This window comes from Accipiter gentilis, chromosome 3 (assembly GCF_929443795.1).
Source record: "Accipiter gentilis chromosome 3, bAccGen1.1, whole genome shotgun sequence".
NCBI classification, from domain to species: Eukaryota; Metazoa; Chordata; class Aves; order Accipitriformes; family Accipitridae; genus Astur; species Astur gentilis.
In genome coordinates, this window is record NC_064882.1 from 23,021,282 (window position 1) to 23,046,184 (window position 24,903).

Here is a 24,903-nt window from a genome sequence, read left to right on the forward strand (position 1 = left end):
AGGATTTTTTCATACGGACAATTTGTTTCTAATGAAGGTAACTGTTTTCATAGGGGTAAAAAGCCCTTTGAAAACTACATAGATGAACGTGTTGGGTTTTTTTTCCCTTAAGTCAATAGATAAGAAGCTATATTTTAGACTAATAAAAAAGACCATTTAATTAAGTTCTTAACATCAGAAAAATTCCAGCTGTTAAGCAGACTTATGTAGTCTGCCTAACAGCTTATACATCTTAACAAAGGGAGTGAACAAAACATTAAGTACAGTCTCTCCATGAGACTAGAGATACAGGTAACAATACAACGCAAGTTCTTACATTACCATTAGTGACATTAAATTGTACCACCACTGAACTCAAAATTTATCTAAAACATTTATTTTGAAGCATGAAACTAAAACACCAGCAAGACTTACAAGACAATAAAGGAATTACAAATAACTCTAGATGCTATAGATGATTGAACACATAATTAACAAGATACTTCAAATTCACTAAGTTCAAATCCTACGTGCATTTCCTGTAGTATACAACTCCACCTGGAAAAAAAAAACAAACCCAAACACAAAAACCCCCAATGCTATATAAACTTCTCACACCACCTAAATAAGTATCTGGAGTTCTCCAGTTCTACAAAGTAACAAATTTTGTCATATGTAAATTCTCCTACATTTAAGAACAAATTTGTACTAATTTCAATCTATACATTTCTCTCTTAAAATTACATGTTTTTTCTACACTGATTGCTTTGCTATGGTGAGAATATCCTATTTGGGGTAATGCTGTACATGAAAATTTCACATCACAAGTAGACATTGCTGAAATGGAAGGTGATGTTACACCTATACCATATATATTATCCAGTGCCACAGCTATTTAAAAATTTGTACTTGAATATCACTTAAAATAGGACCTCTACAGAGATATGTTATTTATAGCTAAATAGTTGTTGCAGCACAGTAAGACTGCTGTTATGAAGCATCAGTATGCAGGATTTCTTTTCCCTGTAATTCTAGTACTTTTGCCATTCAGTGATAAAAGCAAATACACTGTGTTGACTCCTAAGTACTTTTACCCTCCCTCCTTTCCTTGAATCTTTAAAGGTTATATAAACCATAAATAGTTAGTGTTTATATTATGGACTACTTTGCCCTTGCACTAAATGAATTCTTCTCCTTGGGAATTCAAAACACTAAAACTGCTTTAACTAGATTGATTTGTCCTTAACAGGCTTTATTAAACAGTGTACTCCTTTAAATGGCCATACTTTCCAAAATGCCGTATCATTGCAAAGTTATCTTAAAAGCGAGAAAGCAAACATCATAAAGATTACTTGAAATGGTAAGCTAACTATTATGCACTATGTGCACTATAAAACAGGAAAATTACTTTTAGTGAAGAATGGCTGGCTTATGCAGTAAAACGAAATAAAAGAATTAACTTCCCTAATTTACAACAACTGGTAGACACCTTTCATTTAAGAACAAATTTTACAGTTTCATCTTTAGTAACGATATGGAAGAGAAGAACACCAAAACATCTTTATAGACACAATAAAACCATTTTTTCTTTTTAAGCTAGATACAGTTTAAGACACCTGGACGGATAACTGCAATAACTTTAAAGCACAAATTGGTTGGCTTTCAATAGCTGAAATATTTTTTTTTCCTTCAAGTTGCATATGCACAAGAAAAAAAATATCTTTGTTTTACAGTTTAAGTGTTTTTTACAGTTTCATCTCCCTCATTTATAGAAACATGTGGAAACATCAGATAAGAGTCACAAGAAGATTACATTTTCATAGTTTTCTCCTAACTGGCATGGGACTAATTCTCAGCATAACTAAACAATCAGTGTCACTTCAAAATAATTTAGAAAGCATCCTGTAACATTACCATGTAATGGACAGTACCTTGTTCATAGCAGCATATACGTGGTATACTATTTAAAACACAAGTGAGTGCCTCCATGTTTGTGCTTTATTTATCCACATTGACTAAAGCTGCCTCTTAAAAAGGTCCTAGTAGACACACAGAACCCTGATTATAAATCATTTTCTGTTTCTGGTGCACAGCAGCTGCTAGATTTCTGAAGCATTTTAACCTAGAATAAAGGCTAGCCTATATATGCATGCTATCTGTAAACATGAAATGAAAAGACATATCTCACAATAGGAAAGTAATAATTAACCTGCACGAACTGCTGTCCGATTCATTTTCTTCTTCACTTGCTCTATCATCTGTTTCTTGTCTGTCAAGCCAACGTGCACCTCCACAGTCTTCTGCTGACAATTCAAATGTAGGGATTTCTGAGGTGGATGCCATTGGCCAAGGAGGCGAATTCTGGAAATCCTGTTGGCTGGACCTTCTGTAACCAACTGATGTTAAAGGCAGGTTACCAGAATCTAAAAACTTTGTGCCACCAGTTGTTACATTTTGTCCTCTATTCCAGAAGTCTCCCTGGTGGGTTTCAATTGCAGAGGTAGGGGCTGATGCCTGATGACCAAACCACCTCCATCTGATTTTTAAAATCTGCTTCACGTCAAACTCTTTACGAGAACCAGACATCCTTAGTGAAAGCCAGTGATCGTCTAGGCAACAGGGTAAGAAGCAGCACACATAAAAGATTTGCGCACCCAACCAAGACAAGAGAAACACATGCTCTGCCTGTCTGTGGCAAGCAGATTTTCTACAGAAGGAGGGGAGAAAGCATTGCACTGGCATAAAAAAGGCTTCTTTAACGGTATGTCATTTGAATATAAACAAAAGGCAATAGACGGTGAAAAATCCTGAGATAAAAAGAGGAGGTGAAACAATCACCTCGATCACGAAAAATGCTAATCAGTTTACCCTAAAAGCTCCAAGGCTGTTTCTGTTGCTCTCCTCTGACCATTAGCTTTCAGAAACACCACACAGTATTCATTAAAGCCCTTTCAAGAGCTGAATACCACCCCCCTTTTCTTAAACCACAAATGACAGAGAACGTAATTCCTGTACTGCATCTCTGCTTCTTATTCTGTTAACTCTTACTACTGCAGAGGGGAAAAAAACCCGCAAAAAAGCAAATTAAATTCTTTCCGCACTGCTAAAGAATAAATTTACAGAAAAGACTTAAAACCAATCCAAAGATAACTGATTATACTGGGGAGAAACTGAACTGTAAATAATTCTTTTTCCCATTACAGGACATGCACTAACTTAAAAAGGACAAGAACAGCCTGGAAGGCTCAGGGGACTAGTACTGGGTTATAGAGCCTTTCATCTTGATGTGCTTTGATTCAAATGTAGGTCTGCAGCAACTGAAAATTTCTATCTGAAGTGGGCTAATGGTTTCCATTCACTTACACATCACTAAAAGTAAAAGCAAGAAAAAGCTAACTGGTGACTGTCCAAGACACCAGAAACAGCCCCTGCAAAATAGACAACAAAAGACAACTTCTCAAAAGCCTTCTTTCTAATCATATACAATCAGCTGTTCCAGATCAGGTTAAATGTACTGTGATGTAACAGTGAAAAAGAGAGATGCATACTTTTGAGACAGAATTCCCTCTAGATAGGTGATTTACATAATGTATTACAACATCCAACAGAAGTTTTTATTTGAATGAGGAAGAGAAAGACAAAATACACAACGACCAATTTACATTTCCTATGAAAAACTGCCTATTTCCTCTATGACATACGGAGCTAGTTAGGTGTAAAATGCTGAGACTCATTAAAATCACATATAAACAGTAATAACAATTTTAGAACTACAGAGAGGCACTGGATTTTATCAGTCCTTGATAAACAGATCTACGTTTTCAATCTTCAGTTCAGTTAGCCTGTTCAACTCTGCAGGGCACATATGCAAGAAATTTCTAAGCGCTTCTTTTCTACCTACAGTTTTAATCAAAAGTGAAAGTCACTATCTCTCAGATGAACGTTATGAGCTACAAAATAGGTGATCTTATAATTAGGATACCTGCAGTGTTCTTTAAAGCAGGTTATATGCAGAGTCCATTTGAAAACAGTGCCCAATTTTACCACGCAAAAAACAAACACTACATTTCATACTCAATGCCAGGAGTAAATCATGCTGTTTTCAGGGGAATCATGATGCTGAAAGGGCTACTTTTAATGTGGAAAGCTCACCCATCATTGCTCAGAACACAGTTATTTATGAAAGTGCTTCTCACAAATGCTAGCAAAGCTCATTTCTATAGAAACAGCATTCCAGCTGTTCTCTACAAAAAGATGCTGCATTTCAGAATGTGTACCTTGCCAGCATCCTGGCCCACCAGAAGCTGTATACCAAGGCCTTTGTAGCATGCCCAGAAAACAGCTGAAGATACTTAGAAGGTGAGATGATTAAGTAGGTAAATATACAAAGTTCTTACCATCTTTGCTGAGGATTTCATTTAAACACAGGCAAACAGGGTAATATTTAAGGAGGATAATGATTTAATATATCAGCATAAAAATTGTACGGATATTTAACCAAAATGATATGACACGTAGATCCTACTCATCTTGTACACATAGAGCTAATCATTAAAAGCTTAACTGCAGTGTTCAAATACCACCATTTGTGTAACTGCAAGTTGGGTGAAACTACAGTACAGCTTAAGAAGTAATAACAAAATGCATCTTTTTATTTATCCTCTCCTTACATTTTGTGTTGGTGTCAGGTGTTCATCAAAGCAGATGTGGAGAAGCAGGACAAGCAATTGGTGTATTTAACATTCATCACATCAGTAGTATTTTAATTACCCATTTAACTATGAAAAGTAAGCTTTAAATACCTTTATTTCTGCTGGTATGGTAAATCCACTATACATAAGGACTGACCTGGATTCTCTTTCTTGTATAGCAGACTTGTTTAAAATTCAAACCGTCCCAGTACAAGTCTAAGACAATGGCAGATTTGCCAATTCTAGTGCTTTTTCAGCACTTTCTCATGACTTACTGGGAAAAACAGCCTAATTACTGCTCTTCTTTCGCTGTGAAGCTGTGGGCTCAAACAGAGATTAGAAAACAAAATGTGGTGTAGTCTTAAGACACCAAACCACAAAACTGTTTTCCGTTTTCTTTCATTTTTCTAGATTATAGAAACTCTTGCTCCTCTATACACTCTCCCAAATTACAGTTCTAAGACAGACTGCATAAATATCTAAAATATTTCTCTGTTTCATATGAATTAGATAGAAGTTTGTGTTACAAACGACAAGATGAAACAAGTGCTACTTAATTCTTCAGTTTAAATTGACAACATTGCTCGGAAATAACTGAGGGCCTCTTCTTGTTCTGGACAACCATTATTACTATGAATAATGTGACAGCTTTTATCAGGTCCCCTGTTGAGACCTACCAGATTTTTGAGGAGATCTCAAATGATGAGCTGTTAGGACTTCCACTTACTATGACCACTCAAACCTCATCTTTGACATCTCGTCTGGTGGTTGGTGCTCAAAAATTCAAACATCCACCTCCAGTCTATGGCCTCCCATCATACGCCTTACTAACACACTAACACATTTCTGAGAAATCTGCTAAAAAGGTAAGCTGAATGGTACCATCCTAGTCAAACACAGTATAAACAGATTTTGCAAAGATTCTGAAATATTTTTTCAATGACTAAGGCAAAAGTTTTCATTTAATGAAAAAAGAAGAGTGCTTATATTATTTTCTGACCTTTGTCACTGTTGCAGCTGAATAACCATTTTCTATTTTGTGATGAATCATAACATTTTAAACACAAGTACACTGTCCTCTATGGGAACATAACTCTGTTCACATTAAGGAGGTTGTGTAAGCTTGCTGTGAAGACAATTTTGAGAACTCCGATTTTGACTGATCAGATTGATATTCCTAATAGTGGAGCACCTCAGCATTTAAGTACATTAACTTCTCTCACATGAGCAGCTCCACAAAGTAATAAATTCCTGCAGTCAGCAGTGGGGGACACTTTCCCAGATTCTGCCTTGTGAACAAAAGGAAAACATTTAAATGTATACCATATGTTAAATCTGCAATTGTACAAATAGTTAACACCAAGAACACAGCATGACAACTTTATAAATTGTTCTTTTCAACATCTTCAGAAGTTTATCTCCACAGAGATATAAACTTTTTTTTTTTACTAGCCAAAAACTTTTCTACACTGACATTCTTTGATATTATATGTAATATGTTTATTCATACAAGTGTTAAAGGAAGACTGCAATCCAGCATAACTAGTTAAAATTTAGAAAACATTTTTACTCCCAAGATACTTCTACTGTATGTTTTGAGGGAAGGTACACTCTAAATATTAAGTACATCACTGGGAAATATGGAAAAATTATTATTTAAATAATTAGGTCTACACACTTTTATTCATTACAACTTTTCCTTTTTCACTAGGAAGTCAGTTAAATTTTCAAATAAACAAATATGTTTATGGAATACTTTTTTGAGGCACTTTTAAGAGTTGAATCACAACACCACTTTTCATGGTAACACTTTTCCTATCACTGCTATGTTTTGGCTTCACAAAACTATCACCACTCAACTTCAGGGCAACTCACATATAATATTTTCAAGGTATTTAGTCTGTCAAATGGATTTAAAACTATCCATTTTAAAATTGAAGATCTAGGGGCATAAAGGCTCAGCTACTCCTTAGAAGATATTAATGATCCTTCTAAGTGCCAATTAAGAATGAAAATGTCAAAATAATTAGATAAAATCTTTGTTCTGACTGCAAGAGTTGTTTCTCTTTTGAAAAAATACTGCTTAACAAAAGCATTAAATATAAAAAGATATTTTAGACATAACTAGACTCATTAAGATGTGATAAGCTAGTATTTTACTGCCATTGTTAAGCAATCCTAGATATGTATTCTAAAGCATAAGAAAGGTTCACTGACGATAAGATGTAATCAGTTAATCAAATGCATACTTACAGTCTTAAAAAGCATTCAAAATGTTAACACTTTTAAAAGGGGATTTTTAAACTTTAAAATATTAATTTGAGACATTAAAATAACTTCAAAGAAAACTGCTATAGGCGAACCCTAAACTGCAATTCTGCTTGTAACTATGCTTATGTTAAAAGAAATGTTAAATGTTTACTTTCTTTTTTCTTCCCTATTCCTTTGTTCCAGCCCCAAAATTACAGAAATAGCTCAACAGAGACTTCAGGAAGATAGGTATGTTCATGCTCTGTGATTCTGTAAAACAATAATCACTTCCTATCCCAAAGTTTTTTGTAAGTATGAACACTTCTGGTTTATGGTTTTGTGAAAAGTCCCTTAAAGCAGCAGCAGCATAGTTCACCCAGGGGAAAAAAAAAAAAAAAAAAGAAAAAAAAAAAAAGGAAAAAAAAAAGAAAAAAAAAGAAAAAAAAGAAAAAAAAGAAAAAAGAAAAAGAAAAAAAAAGAAAAAAGAAAAAAGAAAAAATAAAAAAGAAAAAAGAAAAAAGAAAAAAAGAAAAAAGAAAAAAAAGAAAAAAAAGAGGAAAACACCCTACGGTTACTGACTGTATGTACTTAAATTCATTGTTCTGACTGGCAGAAATGAGCTGCAGCCAAATTACTGGCACTACATGGTAACTTTCTGCCACTTTGCATTGCACATTTCCCTTGAGAGGTGCAAGACATATGTTTAGAAACACTGACTTTAGAACATTCAGTTTAACAGTAGCATAAAAAGACCTGTACAGAGCAACAGCCTGGTTTGCTGTTTATTTTATTCAGATGGGGGTGGGGGAAAGGGGAGGAGGAGAAAGATTTCTATATGTAATTGAAGACTACGCTGTCAGATCCTAGATTTTTTTAGCTAAAGCATCATACTGGTTCACACCAAACAATAGCTGTGATCCAAGACATTTACATTTCTTTAACATTAATGTTGATTTCTGTCTATCCAAGTAATACCCAAGCATTATCAGGAACTGCATCATCTACATGTAAAACTGTAATGCAGAGCTATTCCCAAGTAAACAGTGCAATAAGTCCCCTGAAGCTTATTCACCCTCAAAAAGTTTGCACACCCAATCCATCAGGTCAGCTGTGGTTTTTCAGTTAAAACTCATTTACAATACAAAATGGACAACAGTGTGAAAGGCCAATCCCCTGAATCACAAAACCAGCTTTCTGTACCGAAGGCTCAAGTAGCCACACAAAGATTAAGACAAGCAAAAGGTTCCTAGTTCATACACTCCAGGAATACTGGTACTGCCGATTCTAATAAAAACAACGTAAAATCATCAATCTGGAGGCAGTAATACTCCAGCACAAATCATGTCCTCTAGAATTGATCACTGTTAAGGAAGAGTGATAACAAAAACACTGTTCTGCAGATATTTAAAGAAGTCCTGTCAAAAGTAAAGCCATTCTTTAGAACCAGTTTAGGAAAGTATTGCCTAATAAAGCTACAAAAGGCCATATACCACAGATTGAAGGATTGCAGCAAATCCAACCAAAATAACATGGAGATAGTTTCCTTTTATCAAGATAATATAAACATGGCCAAGGTCAGCTTTGTAGGCAAATTTGCAGACAAACTGAAGAAGGTATTTTTACATTTTTCCAAGACAGCAGCAGCTTGATTTGACCATGAGGCATTCAAGTTTCCTCAAAAACCCACAAAAAATGGGTAAGGAACAACACTACCAACACTGTCAACAGCAGAGCGGGTTCTTGTTTGGTAAAAAATTACACGTACTCACACTTCTACATTAGGCGCCATACAGAAAACTGCCAGATTACAACACAGTAAAAGAACAGTGAAGAAGCAGATTTGCAAGTTATTAGGTAATACAAGACAGTGCTCCATGGAAGACTGCACAAACTTCTGAGAGAAATACGTGGAGGTCCGTGGGTGAAAAGTTTACAGTGTATTTAAATGTCAAGCTGTGCAATGCCACAGCTACTGAAGTATTTCAAGATAGAGACTTGAGCATTCTAAAGGAATGATTTAACACCAAAAGACACCTCAAGAGACTCATTATTTCTCTCTCAATGAGGACCTCTGTTTAATTAGCTGCTTCAGTTAACATCCCCCCCTCAATTGAGACTTTCAGCTGCGTAAGAGACAATATAAGAGGATATCATTTTATTACATATTTATAAAACAAATGCTGTGACCTCATCTGGAATTCCTTGTGTGCAATTGATCACTGCAACGTGAAAACAGTGTTGCAGAATACAGGGTTCACAGAACGGCAACACAAATGATCAAACTATAAAACCAACTATCATCACACTAAAAGGCAGAATGCTTATAAGAATCATATCAATGCTTATAAGTATCAAATTAACGTTTATGAGAACCATATTAATGTCTCATTAATATGAGAAACAGAACTTTTATTTAGTTTTAAGAATTAATATTACTTCTACACAAAACACGCACTTAATGACATTTTAGGAATGCAGTTGTGCGTAACATCACAGATGTCAAACAACTTCTCATAAAAATCTTTGCAATATAAAGAATTCTACCACTGTATGCCCACCTGGAGTTGAATCTCCCAAGGGATTTCAAAGGCAACATGAAGGATTTGTATAGGTACACAGGTGGCAAAAGGAAGACTAGGGGAAATGTAGGCCTGCTGCTGAATGGAAAAGGCTGAGGTACTGAATGCCCTCTGACTTTGTCTTTACTAGCAAGATTAGCCTTCAGAACTTCATGAAGTTCAAACAAGGGAAGTGCAAAATCCTGTACCTGGGGAGGAACAACCCCATGCACCAGTACATGCTGGGGGCCACCCAGCTGGAAAGCAGCTTTGCAGAAAAGGACCTGGGGGTCGCCATGTTTACATAAGCCACCAATCTGCCCTTGCAGCAAAAGCGTCTAATGGTATCCCTGGCTGCATTAGGAGGAGTGTTGCTAGCGAGTCGAGGCAGATGATCGTTCCCCTCTATGTACCACTGGTGAGGCCACACCTGGAGTACTGTGTCCAGTTCTGGGCTCCTCAGTACAAGAGACATAGGGACATACTGAAGAGAGTCCAGCAAAGGGCCACTAAAATGATGAAGAGCCTGTAGCTTCTCTCATATGAGGAAAGTTGGAGCGAGCTGGGACTGTTTAGCTTAGAGAAGACTCAGGGGGGAGGTCTCATCGATGTGTATGAGTATCTGAAGTGAAGGAGCAAAGATGGGAGTCAGGCTCTTTTCAGGGGTGTCCAGAGGAACAGACAACTAAAAAACAAGAGGTTTCACCTAAACATAAGGAAACACTTTTTTACCATGAGGATGACTGAGTACAGGTTGCCCAGGAAGGTTGTGGAGTCTGTACCCTGGAGATATTAAAAAGGTGCCTGGACATGTTCCTGGGCAACCTGCTCTTGGTGACCCTGCCTGAGCAAGGGGGGGTTGGATGAGATGACCTCCAGAGCTCCCTTCCAATCTCAACCATTCTGTGATTCTGTGAAATGCTGATCTGCTTGTAAGGTGGCAAAAGAGAAATCAAATATCTAGTTGACCATCAGCTACTTATTCCACAGACTTATGTCCCTTCCTTAAATGGACTTTACAGGAATGGCTGGTGTGACAAGTAAAGAATTCTTTCAACTAATAACATTCTGCATTTATCATACAAGTAATATGAAAGCAACATAACCTGTCAAATCAGCATCCTAATTCTATTTGTGCACTCAAATCGATTAAGTGCCTTTATGCCAGCAGCTGGATAGAAATAAACCATTTTGGTAAGCTCAAGGTTAGACAGATAAAAAAGGAAACATTTTGATCTACTGCCAGTTTGTGGTTATGATCTTTACAAGTACGCAAGATGACTGCCAAGCATGGTAACTAGATGCATAGGAGATGAGGAATTCATTGCATCAGTTCCACATTACTGAATGGAAACGTTGCTCTGTAACAGGTTATTCTCATCCCCCCACTAAATGAAATATTTCTTTCATCTTTTGTAGATATAAACAAAATAAGTGCCTTTTTAAAGAAATACTTTAGAAGCATTTTGTTAGAACATTATCAAAAGGATACCGTATGTGCACACGTTCTTACCCCTCCACTATGGTATTAAGATTTTCTATGCCAGCTCTAAATATATATCATTTACTTTAATACAACAGTAGGGTACAGAAGAGTATTTTTCCAATTCAGCTTGCCAGTGCTGATTGCTCCTTATACAGTTCATCGAACACAGATGAAGCAATGACTACACAAGAAATGCCACACAGAGAAATTACCACAATTTCTTATGAAATGCGTGTATTATAGTAAAGATTTTTAAAAGAGCATTTAAGTGTTCATATTCCGATTAAGGACTTGTGAGATGAATCATCACCCATCACTACTAAAAATCCTGTTTATAATTAGACACACTAGTAGCTGACAGATATACATTACTGGAAAGTATTATCTTATAGAGTAGAAAACCCAACTCTTTCATCTTATTTCTCCATAACAAGTGACATTTACAGCAGTAACTGTAAATCTGAAATCAAGCACTGAAATGAGAGATCAATACCAGAGAGCAGTATTCATAATCAAATAGTCCCAGAGATGTTTAAATTGGATCATACATATATTTGTTTATAAACACACAATAAAATGCCTTGTATTACTTGCTTTAATTACAAGCATAATATCTTGATAGGTTTTCCGTGTTACAAGAAGCTTCACAAAGTTGTAAAAGCAACATGATTAAATTAGAGATGTTAATTAAAGGTTTCCATTGATTTTACCAGTGATTTGGCTCAAGGAAGTATTATTAGGAAAAAAACATGCAGAACAAATCACAGTACATTTAATTATCCCCTCCACTCTAAAACAAAACTAATCCTCTGCCTTGGGTCAATGTTGCTTAAAATAATACGTATTTGAGGTACATAAGGAAAAATATCCTTTAATTCTGTATTTGGACACTATTAAATCTTAGATTAAACTATGTATCAAGTCACCATGTTTTCCTAAATATAATCAGAAAACTGGTTTCTTAGGTTCTCCATTCTGTGTCCGCAGTGTCATGCAGAAGTAATCTGAGGTTCCCTACTATGATTTACTTTACAAGCTCTTCTAACAGTAACTCCAGTTCTCCTGCATGCTTCATCTCACATAGTCTCCCTCACCCACATGCATGCAATATCCCTCCCTACTAAGTACCAGGACAGGCAGGACAAGCAAATCCTTTGTCATATTCAGACCCAGAAGCAGACAGGCTCCTCAGCTGGCAGGTCAAGTAGTATTACTTATTTGGCCTTCCCTACCTACCCATATTTTCAAAACCTTTCAGGAATTTAAACACAATAAGGGCTCCATTCTGTCAGAGTTGGACTGAAATTGGCCAGTAGACAGAATGTTATTAGGGAGGAACTGATGAACCAAAAGACATAAAGCCAACTTGTCTGGGGAACTTACAGACTCACAGGTTGCCTATCTTTTGCTTCTGAGTATGCACAACTGCCTTAGCTTGAGTGGCTATTTATCACCTAAGCTCAGGATTTGGAAACAAATTAGAACAGAAATCATCACAATATCCGACTGACTGTTCAAACACAACTATGAGCTCCTATCCTTCCACAACTGTGTAAAACTGAAATGACCTTGAGAAAGAAGGCAACAGTGGTAGAAATCTAGACCACCTATTAATCCTTTAAATCATTAAAAGTAGTTGCAGAGTTAACTGTTCAGCTGTCCTAAGAGGCATACTGATCCCCATCTTAACTGCCTCACCCCTGTTTTTACAGGAATCCTAAAACGTTTCCTGTTCTGCAGAGAGAGAAGTAGACAACAGCAAAATAAACAAACTGCCAGGAGGAACACAGGATACTAATCCAAACTGTTGGCACTCCCAGGGGCCTCAGGTCCACTACCAAAGTAGCATGCTCAAAACCAAGAAAATTCTTGAACCCAGATGGCTAAACTGCCAGAAGGCAGTGGTGTAATTAAGAAAAAACTTTCATTATTTGCTTACCACATGGTTTTTTTCTTTCTCTCCTACCAGCTCTGGGTAAATCTTAAGGGAAATACAAAACTAACATGTCGTGTTACTGCATGTGGATCTCATCAGATTTAGATGGTCTGCAATCATTTGCCCATCCATCCTCCCCATTAGCTCAAAGTTCTAAGAATTCCTAATTTAGCTTTCAGTATTTATAAAAAATATATTTCTCATTCATTGAGCTTTTAAGTTTTCAAACAATAATGTTTGAATATTTACTGAAACTATCACTTAATCTGTTTTAAGTACAATTGTTCTTTGGTCAAAACATCAGTCAATTTCTTATGCAAAGGTGCAATTAAATTTTTATTTGTTAATGAAAAAAGTATCTATTAAGAAGTGACAGGAGGTACAAAAGAGTGAATTTCTATTACTTATCACTTGATCTGTCCACATGTTTATAAACTCATAGATTAATTTTAGTTAATTACTTTCATTTCCTTGGCAAATATTTCCAAGTTTAAAATGCTATGGTTCTTGGTGAAGATCTTGCCAAGCCTTATCAAGTTATGATAACATAATTAAATGCTCTACTTTCTTAATGCTTTAATTATAGTGAATGGACAAGCTTGTGATTACATTTACATCCAAAATACCATTTCTCTTACTGAATTCAGAAGATCAAGATTTAAACTTTTGATTTCATCTTCGGCAAGGACCAAGTGATTATTTAATATTCAAAAATACTTCTCTTTAGAATATTAGAATATATTTTAGAATATCTACCAGAAAAAAGCATATGGATATAATGAATAATCGATGTAGAATGCTTTACTTATCTGGAAGACAACTGTCAGGCTAATAGCTTATTTGTGCAAAAGTCAACATAAAATGTCTACTGTGGTAACAAGTAAGAAATTGCTTGCCAACAATCCAATCACCAAAACCACTGGCAAAAACCTCACCTTCCTGTGAGCATCTTCTGTCTCCTCACCACATACCAAATTAATTAAATATTTGCAAGTAGTGTGTAATTCAGCCATATTACTATTTGTATTCTTTACAGTTCAGGTTAGTAAACCTCTCTGGACTTGATTCTTGTCTTATTGTACACTGTGAATATGTACCATACTACATAGTCAGGTACTGTGAATATTGCATCTGTTCTATAGGTATACTTTAGCTTTACTTTGACAAGTTCTATAAGCATAAGAATGGTTTGCACTTTTTTTTTATATAATGAATGATACTATTTCCACACAAATCAACTCAAATCTGTACTAGACAGATTGTATCATTATCATGCATATACAGCCCATATCAAGATGTTATCAGTATTTCCTCTTACAGCTTCATAACATATTGGAGAAAGGAGGGGAGGTCTAAGAGATGGAAGACACATAAGAAAAAAACACCAGCATTTAAAAAGTAACGTAAAAGAGGTCTGAGATAATGTAGTTCTCTCCTTTTTTTGGTTCTGAATAGCTATGATTGCATGATAGCTTAACATACTTCGAAAGAAATTTTTGAGAGCAGGATGGCATAAAGACCTCACCACAAGTTTTTCTTTTCTGTCTTTTTCTTCCGTCATTGCTCTTTCCCTTTTATGAACAACATATACGGAAAATTGATGCAAAAGTGCCAGAAAAAAAATAAAGGAGTGCTTAGAAAGTGAAACTGCTTATAGCTCAATAGGCTGCAAGACCTTCCCATTCAAAGTCAGTATTAAAAAATGTTATGTGTAAACAGTTCCTGCAGTCGAGAATATGGCCACCAATAAGCAACACTGCGTGTGAAAGGGTTACAAAAGCATAAGCAGATCATACTACCACATCCTCTCACTTTGTCTGAAAAAACTGTGTGGAACATGGAAGAAAAAATAGGAAATACATTCTGCTCCATCTAAGTAAGGCTTTTAAAATATATTGCCTATTAATTAAACTGATTGAAAAAGGTAAAGAGAAAGAACTCCAGGGAACCTAGCAGGAAGCAGATACAGCAGAAATAGTTCAAAAATAGAAACATTTCACTCAACTTAAAACTTACAACTGCAAAGTTGAACTCTTTTTATGTTTTGTGTTTAGCTTTTCAAAAGACTGTCTTTTTTTTCTCTCTCTCTTTTTTTTTTTTTTTTTTTTTTTTTTATGGTAATTGCTATTAATATGGCATTTCAAAAGAAAGTTGTACCTCAGACACCAGTTAGTAAAGAAAGTGTTTCCTGCAGAGCCTCTCTTCTTATGGGTTTAAGTAAGTGAGATTGGGGGGGGGGGGGGGGGGGGGGGGGGATTTTTTTTTAACCAAGCACAGAATACTACAATCACAAAACAAAGAGTGATGAAAGAAATAATTACAGTTCTGGCCTTATAATACCCAGTCTTTCACAAAATGAATTAATTTTTCATTTAATGTTGTCCTTTCCAATGATACTGGTGTAATGCTTTGCCAAGGTGAGAATCGCTTTACTGTTGGAGACAGAAAGCCTATATAGCTGAAAAGTCTTCAACTGCAACCCACAGGAAATAATTAAGGAAAGGCTATCAGAAACAGGTCTGAAAACATGAAGTTGCGCACAGCACTCTTGCTAGTTACTTAGGCTTTCATTCTTTTTAGGTAAGACACATTCTGCTCCTCCTCTCTCCCATATAAAATCCAATAAGTGTAGGCATGAGAAACACCTTACATTTTCAAGATGTTTTTCAAAGGCTTAAAAAGCTGTAATTATGCAAAACACTTGGGCAAGCTGTGGCTTTTTGAAACTAAGTGGTGACATTTCTCAAAATTAAAAGGTATTTATGCCTTAAGTAGGAAAGCACTTATATTCTGTATCTAAAAAGATGCCTAGAACAATTGATAATACTCTTTCAAGAACCACCACCACTACTGAATGTGTAATACAGGGCCATAGGAGTTTTCACAAAATAAAAGTAGAATGTTGATTTAGATGGCAATTTCTTAAATTGGAAAGCATTGCAAATTTTAAGCAAGTTGGTTAAATTCTTACTAAGTTTTAAATTAAGTTAAATTATTTTCAATAGAGTCAGTACAACATATATTGACTATTTTGACAAAAGTATCAGCTAAGGCAGTGGGACAACTCCATGCAGACACATTTCCGAAGAAATTAAGCCAGTGCTCTACCTTAAATTTCACTGTTTTACAAAAGCATCTTATACAATTTAATAAACAGTTGTCCATTAATTCCGAAAATCTGATGGATGCCCTTGGAATAACGCAAGTTACTAATAAAAAATTTTTCTTCAAAGTATATCCTGTTGTTATGGAAGACATCAGGATTTTTAACAGTAGTTGCACTTAGAATTGCCAGAAGAGGTAATTAATTGGCAAACTATTCTTCTGAACAGACTGAAATCAATACCTGTCTCAACTTTACAGAAATTCATCCTCTGAAAAAAATGCCAGCATAGTCCATAAGACATAACTATTAATCAGTAGCTCTGTTTGATAATTAGTCATTCTACTTTGCAGTAAGACGGGAATAAGGATTTCTCCCATAGTTATCCACCTTTTCAGTTCCTTGTCTTTGGAGTACATTTTGACATTTGTTTCAAATTCTTTTTAACTTCCTTGACCACTAGAGAAAAAGGTGCAGGCCAAGTCTAAAAATTCTGACATTCCAGAGGAGGCTGGATATTTTACTAAGTGGAGCTACCACATTTTGAACTACTGCAAAATAGTGAAAACAAAAAGTCTGTTCTCAAAGTAACTTCTGGGGAACCTTAGCAGTTCTAATAATTTTTAAAGCTCAGAAAAGTGTTGATGTCATCTGTGGTGGAAGATACCAACAAGGATATAGAATGACCGAGGAGGAAAGAAATAGAAAAAGGGAAAAAAGCCTGACTGGAGATCAGTCCTTTATGACCAGAAACTAAATAAAGCCTATTATTTCCCAGAAAATATGGCAGTCAAGAAGGACTGGTTTCCCCAATTGCTTGATGCCTTACATATGTGACTCAATGACAATCATTTTCCGATTATTATTGCTGTTGGGCTAACAGGTTGTCTGGGAAAGGCTTCTAAACAGAAGAGAGAGGATAAATAAAACAGTGTCAGTATCTTTGTAGACAGAGCTGAATCTCAACACACCTAAAGGAAGACCGACTGACACTTGTTTGAGTTTCATTCTCATGTTCTTTATAACCCTATGCTTTTAATTTATCAGACCTGAGTAAACACAGAAGAAGACATCAAGCTTAAGCAAGTGCCTCCCAACCTCCATCTGGGCACTAAGTTTGCAGCATCAGGTACCCAAAGCATCATGCTATGCTATGCGGTATAAAATATTTGGTATTGACAAGAGCAATGCAGAGTGAGAAACGGGTTCTTGTTTTGGTGTTATATAAGTGTGCATTGAAGGAAAACACACTTTAGACTAATATAACACCAAATACTCCCCTGCTGTTGGTACCAATTATTACCTAGCCAGTGCCAGTGGTTTGACAGCCAATTACTTGCCAAAGCCTGTACCACTTTGGCAACCATAAACTTGAAACAAGCTCCTTAGGTGTCTTACAAGCATCTTCTTCTTTGGAACCAGAGAAATAGGAATACTAAAGTGCTATTTTGATACATGTTTCTAAGTATAAGAAGCTAAGGATGAATTTCATTTAGCCCGAATACTCACTATACTAACTAAAAACACATTAGCTTTTTTTTAGTGCACCAATGGGGCGAGAAATAAATATTTGAAATATGAAAGACATTTATAATTAATCTATACAAAAGAAAATAAGTATACTGAAATGTCTCCCAACAGTTTAATAAGGAGCATTAAAGAAATGAGAGGATGGCAACAGACTCAAACTCTAAACTTCCCAAACTCACAACTCTCAACTCATGAATATGATGGCCACACACAGAAAATGCCCAAAGAAAAGCAAGATCTTGTAATAACTACACCCAGAATTCTCAAGAACTGTGTCATCACCCTTAAAGAAAATTTTCTCAAGAGCTGCGTACTTCTAGGCTAGAACTGTCTCAGCAGATGAAGCCATGAAGGACGCTGCAGGGGGTGCTCAGCTGTCACTCTGGGCTAAATTTATTTGAAACAGACTTCCTGTTATTCCAGCACATAGAACTGCAACATTCCTTTAGAATTCTTGCTCCTGGAAAGCTAGTCAAAGGTTACAGCCCCCCCCCCCCCCCAATAAAATTAATAGTACAATATAATAAGCCAAAAAGTTTATCAAGAACCAGAGGTAGAAAAATACACAACAGAACAAATTAAAGCATCTACTGTTAAAAATGTTATGTATACAGTAAATTGCCAGTGATGTGACAGATGATGACATGAACAGTGAGAAAGACCATCTCTCTTCTGTATTTGATCATGACATGAATAAATTCTAGACAATAAAGGAGCATGTTTCTCTTTCAACATCCCCAAAACAGAGAGATCTTGCAGTCAAGAAAGCAGATTTTTTCATTTTGGCAAAACCTAGTATTCCTCAACTAATTGGACTGCTTTTCTCACCCTCACCACTATTTTTTCAGCTGTATTTTACTTTACAGAGAGTTCACATAAAGCTAGATTCTTGCATGTATTCGTGTTTTCAACATTCTTTTATCCCTTTGATTTGTGTAAACGTCAAAGCTGTTCCCTTTGAAAATTACTTTCGCTTAGAACAGTGTTACTACCTTACTGCTAAAAAAATGAAAGAAAGTGAAAACCAGTCAGTATTACTGGAGTAATGAGATTTGACTGTGCAGTTGGTGGGCCTCTATTCATAAGCATTTCTCTAAAGCAGTATTTCACTTAAAAGATTCAGTATCAACTTTTCCTGGTTTTCCTATAACGATTAAAAGATTCAAAGTTAGAGGTTTCTCATGCATTTTGAAAAGATTAAAATTGAAGTTTATAGTAATACTGGCAGTCTTCTATAAAACACGCTTTGTTATAGAGCAGAAGTGATGAAATCACATAAAAACGTTCCAAACACTAGGATGTGGAGTTCACAAAAGCAAAGTCAATTCCTGCTTGTGTATGCTTACCAGAAGGAAGCCCTCACAAGATGCATAACACAAAAAAGATTAAATTTCAGGTGTAAGGAAGACCCAGTACCTTTGTGGGCTAAAATCATGATCCTTGTAGCATAACTTACTGTTAGAATTGAGTAAATACAATAATTACCTAAAACACTGGAATGATCTCTAGGTGTTCAAAGAATTGTGTAGTTCCATTTGTCTTCCTCTGTCCAAAGATTTGAGGTAGCAGAAAAAAATCTAGAGGCAGAAAAATAACAATGTAAACAAATAAGAACCAGCCATTGGGGAGGGTGTGTGTGTGTGTGAAAAAAAAAACCACCACAAAACAAACTTGAAAGCAGATTGCCTGCTCCATTCAGAAAGAACCTCCTTACATTTGTCCTGTGATTCCTAAACTTTCTGAGAGGAAGAAAATAAAAGCATGTCACTGCACAACTGTCAACTTAGTTCCTTCCACAACTTCAAGTTACATATGCATCAACAAAGACTCCAAAGAAAGAGGGGAGATTAACATGAAAGCTGAATACATAAACTCTCAAGAAATATGGGGTTACAAGACAGTATTTTTTTTTCTGTTTTGTTTGTTTGTTTTGTTGTTGTTGTTTAAAATAACCTTAGTGCATTTTCACCCCTATCTTCAGCTTGCTGTAATTCCATGGAGGGAAGAGCAGTGAAGAATTGCTCTGCCACATGAAGCACTTAAATTGAACACTGTTGCCAAAGAGTAACATTGACTGTAGAATTGCTCTGCCACATGAAGCACTTAAATTGAACACTGTTGCCAAAGAGTAACATTGACTGTAGAATTGCTCTGCCACATGAAGCACTTAAATTGAACACTGTTGCCAAAGAGTAACACTGACTGTATTGGTGAATAAAGCCAAGTACCACCACTAAACATGCTTCAACAAATGGAGCAGCTCTATAAAAATTCACACTTACTGTTACAATGGTTCTCGACCCTTTCCTGTTTACAGGCCACTAAAAATTTTCCACTTAAAGTAAGACCTCTACTCAAAAAACCTAGCCTGCTGAAATAGTATGTGTCTACTTTTGGCTTGGCACCAAACAAATTGACTATATGCACTTAAAACTGAAAGAAAACACAGCCCCGTAAGATACCTCCATGTATAATGTGATACCTAATATTTGACCTCTCATGGTCTGATCTTTTTTACTAGCTGCAAGAATCGTAGAATCATAGAATCACAGAATCATTTAGGTTGGAAAAGACCTTCAAGATCATTGAGTCCAACCATCATCCACGCCCACTAAACCATGTCCTGGAGTACCTTGTCTATGTGCTTTTAGAATACCTCCAGGGATGGTGACTCAACTACTTCCTGGGTCAGCCTATTCCAACGTCTGACAACCCTCTCAGTAAAGAAATTTTTCCTAATATCCAACCTAAATCTCCCTTGCCTCAACTTGAGGCCATTTCCTCTCGTCCTATCTCCAGCCACCTGACAGAAGAGACCAGCACCCACCTCACTACAACCCCCTTCAGGTAGTTGTAGAGAGCGATAAGGTCTCCCCTCAGCCTCCTCTTCTCCAGACTAAACAGCCCCAGTTCCCTCAGCCGCTCCTCATAAGACTTGTGCTCCAGGCCCCTCACCAACTTGGTTGCCCTTCTCTGGACATGCTCCAACACCTCAATGTCTTTTCTGCAGTGAGGGGCCCAAAACTGAACACAGGACTCGAGGTGCAGCCTCACCAGTGCCAAGCACGGGCGAACAACCACCTCCCTGCTCCTGCTGGCCACACTATTTCTGATACAGGCCAGGATGCCGTCGGCCTTCTCGGCCACCTGGGCACACTGCCGGCTCGTATTCAGCCGGCTGTCGACCAGCACCCACAGGTCTTTCTCTGCCGGGCAGCTTTCCAGCCACTCCTCCCCAAGCCTGTAGCCCTGCACGGGGTTGTTGTGACCCAAGTGCGGGACCTGGCACTTGGCCTTGTTGAACTTCATACAATCGGCCTCCGCCCATCGATCCAGCCTGTCCAGATCAACCCTGCCTCCCAACTTGGTGTCATCTGCAAACTTACTGAGGGTGCCACTCGATCCCCTCATCCAAATCATTGATAGATACTAAACAGAACTGGCCCCAACACCAAGCACTGGGGAACACCAGTTGTGACCAGCTGCCAAATGGATTTCACCCCATTCACCACAACTCTCTGGGCTTGTCCATCTAGCCAGTTTTTCACCCAGCGAAGAGTACACTTGTCTGAGCCATGAGAGGCCAGCTTCTCAAGGAGCATGCCATGAGAGACAGTGTCAAAGGCCTTGCTGAAGTCAAGGAAGATAACATCCACAGCCTTCCCCTCATCCACTAGGCGGGTCACCTGGTCATAGAAGGAGATCAGGTTGGTCAAGCAGGACCTGCCTTTCATAAACCCATGCTGACTGGGCCCGATCCCCTGCTTGTCCCGGACTTGCCATGTGAGTGCTCTCAAGACAAACTGTTCCATAATCTTCCCCGGTAGCGAGGTCAGGCTGACAGGCCTGTAGTTCCCCAGATCTTCCCTCCGACCCTTCTTGTAAATAGGAGTCACACTGGCAAGCCTCCAGTCCTCTGGGACTTCCCCTGTTGACCAGGATTGCTGATAGATGATGGAGAGTGGCTTGGCAAGAACCTCTGCCAGTTCCCTCAGTACTCTTGGATGGATCCCATCTGGTCCCAGTGTCCAGATGGCATAGTAGGTCACTAACTATTTCCTCCTGGATTAAGGGGGGTATATTCTGCTCTTCATCCTTGCCTTCCAGCTTAGGGGGTGGAGTACCCCGAGGATAACTGGTCTCCCTAGTAAAGACTGAGGCAAAGAAGGCATTGAGTACCTCAGCCTTTTCCTCATCTCTGGTGGCAATGTTCCCTTCTGTATCCATTAAAGGATAGATATTCTCCTTGGGATTCTTTTTACTGTTAACATATTTGTAAAAACATTTTTTGTTGGCCCTTACAAGAGTGGCCAGATTGAGTTCTAGCTGAGCTTTTGCCTTTCTAATTTCTCTCCATATGACCCAGCAAGATCCCTGTACTCCTCCCAAGTTGCCCACCCTTTCTTCCAGAGATGATAAACTGTCCCTCTTTTCTTGACTCCTAGCAAAAGCTCCCTGTTCTTCTAGCTGTCTGAATAATAGTATCAGCTCATTCTTCAATCTAGAGCATGCAACCTCATCTCTCCTTTGTGATTGGTTTTTAAGGCCATGCAGCCAATTAATACATGTATTTATGGTCAGCAGTTGCTTTGTTGCTAATTTTGAATGAAAGATTTTGTTCTTATGAAAAAAAGCAAACGGTGGATAATTAGGCTTGTAATTAATGCATTCTTCTAATGGTAAGATTGCTCTAATAAAAGGCAATTTAATTGACAGGGCAGGAGGCAAACTTTCCCATTGTAAGAGTTTTGTAAGGGAAATGTAAAATCACATTGTAATTTCTTAAGAGCTGTAGAAACTTTCATTATTGGATCATGTTACATCCGATTAGGTAATCTTCTTTACCATGTAATGAAACACTGAATTACATCAACAAAAACATGAGACATCAACACAACCAAAGAACAATCTTTTTAAAAGCACTGGTGATACAAAAGTCCAGAGTTAGAACACGTTCATCAATATGAATTGTCACTGTTTGCGACAGTTTGCACTTACTGTTTGACCATAATGGCCTAATGGAAGATTTTTTTCATCTTCACTCAAATTCTTTCCTATTTTAAATTTGCAGTCATTGCATTTCTGTGAAACATAATGTGTTAAAATCTACTGCCCTGGAGTAAACTTGCTGGCTTTGGTAGTGGACCTGCCCATCGAGAGGACATACTTGAGGAAGGGTTCAATGAAGCTGACGCATGGCAGAGGAAAACACTATCTGACTCAGATCAGGGTTGTTATTATTTTGGTTCTATCCTGCTTTGTGCTCCTTAGCATTGTTCAGAAAGTGGAAAACAGGAAAAACATAAGATGGGAACGCAATCTTCTTTATCAGGAACGCACCTATGAAGTTCAAGAACAAAGATTTTTTTTATTTTTTTTTTATTTAAATATTCATCCACATATGCCTCTGCAAATTCTCATGCAAAAATACCTTCATGAGAAAAGATCAGAGATCATTTCTGACAAAATTAATGAACTGCTCATGAAAAGACATCTTGTGATCTGTTTTTAAGAAGGCTCCATCCCCACAATACAAGGAGTTTGTCTAGATACAAAAGCTACACCAACATAACCATTTTTCAAATGGTTCAAATTTTTATTCCTATTCATGCTAGTAAGAAGACTTGAGTGATGTTTTTACTTGAAAATAAGTCTGTATTTGGAGTTCAGTTTCTATAATTTCATAATTAACTTCTAAGTAAAAGAAACGAACAAAACCATGCCTTCCCTTTTTACTGTTCTAACATTACTGGATAAAACCTGACATTGCTGTAAAACACCCTGATAACGAGCCATAGATGGCTGGACTTCAGCGGGACTGCTAAGCTACATCATCGTTCACGCAGCTAGACCTGTGAGTTCAAAGCCCAAAGCCACAAAAAGGCTTTAAGGAAAACCATGAACCAATAATATGTAAAACAGCAGTTGTCTGATGTTCAACACTTCTTTTTTTTTTTCCCCGTGTAGTAACACCACCCCCCATTTTGGTGATTTGGCAGTCGCTGCTCTACTCTGCTCGACCAGCCTCAAAAAAAAAAAAAAAAATTAGTTTTTCACTACTTCAGACTAGGATCGTGAAGGTTAAGAGACAAGCAAATGGGCAAGTACCTGACCGCCTAGCGTGTTAAGTGCACTTTTACCGGGTCCTCGCTCTGAACGCCTTGAACCGAGTCCGCCACAGGGGCTATACCCCGCCAGGCGGGACACACGCCCCCGCCTCTCCACGCGCGTCGCCGTCGTGCCCCGTACCACAGCCGCCGTCCCGTCCCGTCCCCTCCCGTCCTCCATCAGGCCTCCCCGCCCGGGTGCCAGCACTCTCCCCGGGCCCCCGCCTGGCCGGGCTACCACCGCGGCGGGGCGCGGGCTCCCGCCCCAGCCCGGTTACCCCTCCCCCCGCCCCCCGGGGACGCCAGCCGCTCTCCACAGCCGGCAGGCAGGCGAGAGTCCGGCGGAGGGGAGGGCGGAAGCCCGCCCCTCGCTACCCCTCGCCGCCGCCGCCCTCCTCCTCCTCCTCCTCCTCCTCCTCCTCCTCGCTTTCTCCTCCCCCTCCCGGCAGCCCCGGACCCCCTCCTCTCACCGCCAAGCCCCGACCGCCCTTCTCACCTCTCAAGGTCCGGGAAGGCGGCGAGCTTGGGAGGGGGCGGGGAAAGAAAGAAATCGCAAGGGAAGCCCCGGCACCCCCCTCCCCTCCCCCTCCGCCCCGGCGGCAGCCAGCGCTCCCGCTCTGCCGGGAAAGGCGGTGGGCACTGGGCGATGCCTCCCCGGCGCTAACGGGTCCCCATGGGCCCCGCTCCCGGCCCCTCCCCTCCGCGCTCGGGCGGCTTCGGCCCCCGGGCCGGCCGCGCCCGCGGGGGGAGGGGCGGGGCGGGGGAAGAGGACCCAGCGGCGGGGCGGGGCGGGGCGGGGCGCCGCTCCACGCCTCCACCCCGCCGAGCCGCCGGCCCCGCCTCCTGCCCCAGGGCGGGAGGCGCGCGCCGCCGCCGGCCAGCCCCCGGCTTCCCCGCGCCCGAGGGCTGGGGCAGCGCGTGCCTGCGTGTGGCGGCTCCCCTCAGGCTGCCGCCCCGCCGGCGCTGCGCTCCCCCTCCCGGCGGGGCAGGTAGTTTCCCCCTTTGTGGGGTTTCTTCATTACCCCTGTAAAAGGCCTCATCCTGTCCCTGGCTTACCGTTGCTCGGCTTCCAAAAGCACAAAGCTAAGCATTTCCGTAACTTCCTACTACCCCATTTAGGTGAAATAAATCTGCAGCGACACGCCAGGCAGCCCTTAACCTCCTCTCAGAACCCCGGCAGCGTGCGGTGCTGGGGCAGCCGGTACTCGCCGTCTAATGGGCAAACACGCTCCAGCCTAGGCAGGCCTTGTTACGCAATGCCTT

At 39.0% G+C, this 24,903-nt stretch overlaps 1 protein-coding gene across 7 annotated transcripts in view; it reads right to left on the minus strand.

Moving 5' to 3' along the window:
* The window catches only part of KLHL5 (kelch like family member 5), a 65,865-nt gene extending 41,474 nt beyond the window's left edge, over positions 1-24,391 (minus strand). For 2 of the 7 annotated variants that reach the window (XM_049792208.1, XM_049792215.1), the window contains exons 1-2: positions 24,137-24,391; positions 19,019-19,110 (exon numbers count right to left, since the gene is read on the minus strand). Coding sequence is in view for 3 of the 7 variants with exons in the window: in XM_049792189.1 (XP_049648146.1) it covers positions 2,189-2,721 (533 nt within the window). In the remaining 4 variants the exon portion in view is untranslated. Of the gene's footprint in view, positions 1-2,188; positions 2,970-19,018; positions 19,111-23,641; positions 23,779-24,136 lie in introns of those variants that run through there. The other 5 variants (XM_049792189.1, XM_049792182.1, XM_049792226.1 and 2 more) reach the window with 4 other exon arrangements.
* Positions 24,392-24,903: the final 512 nt, after the last annotated feature.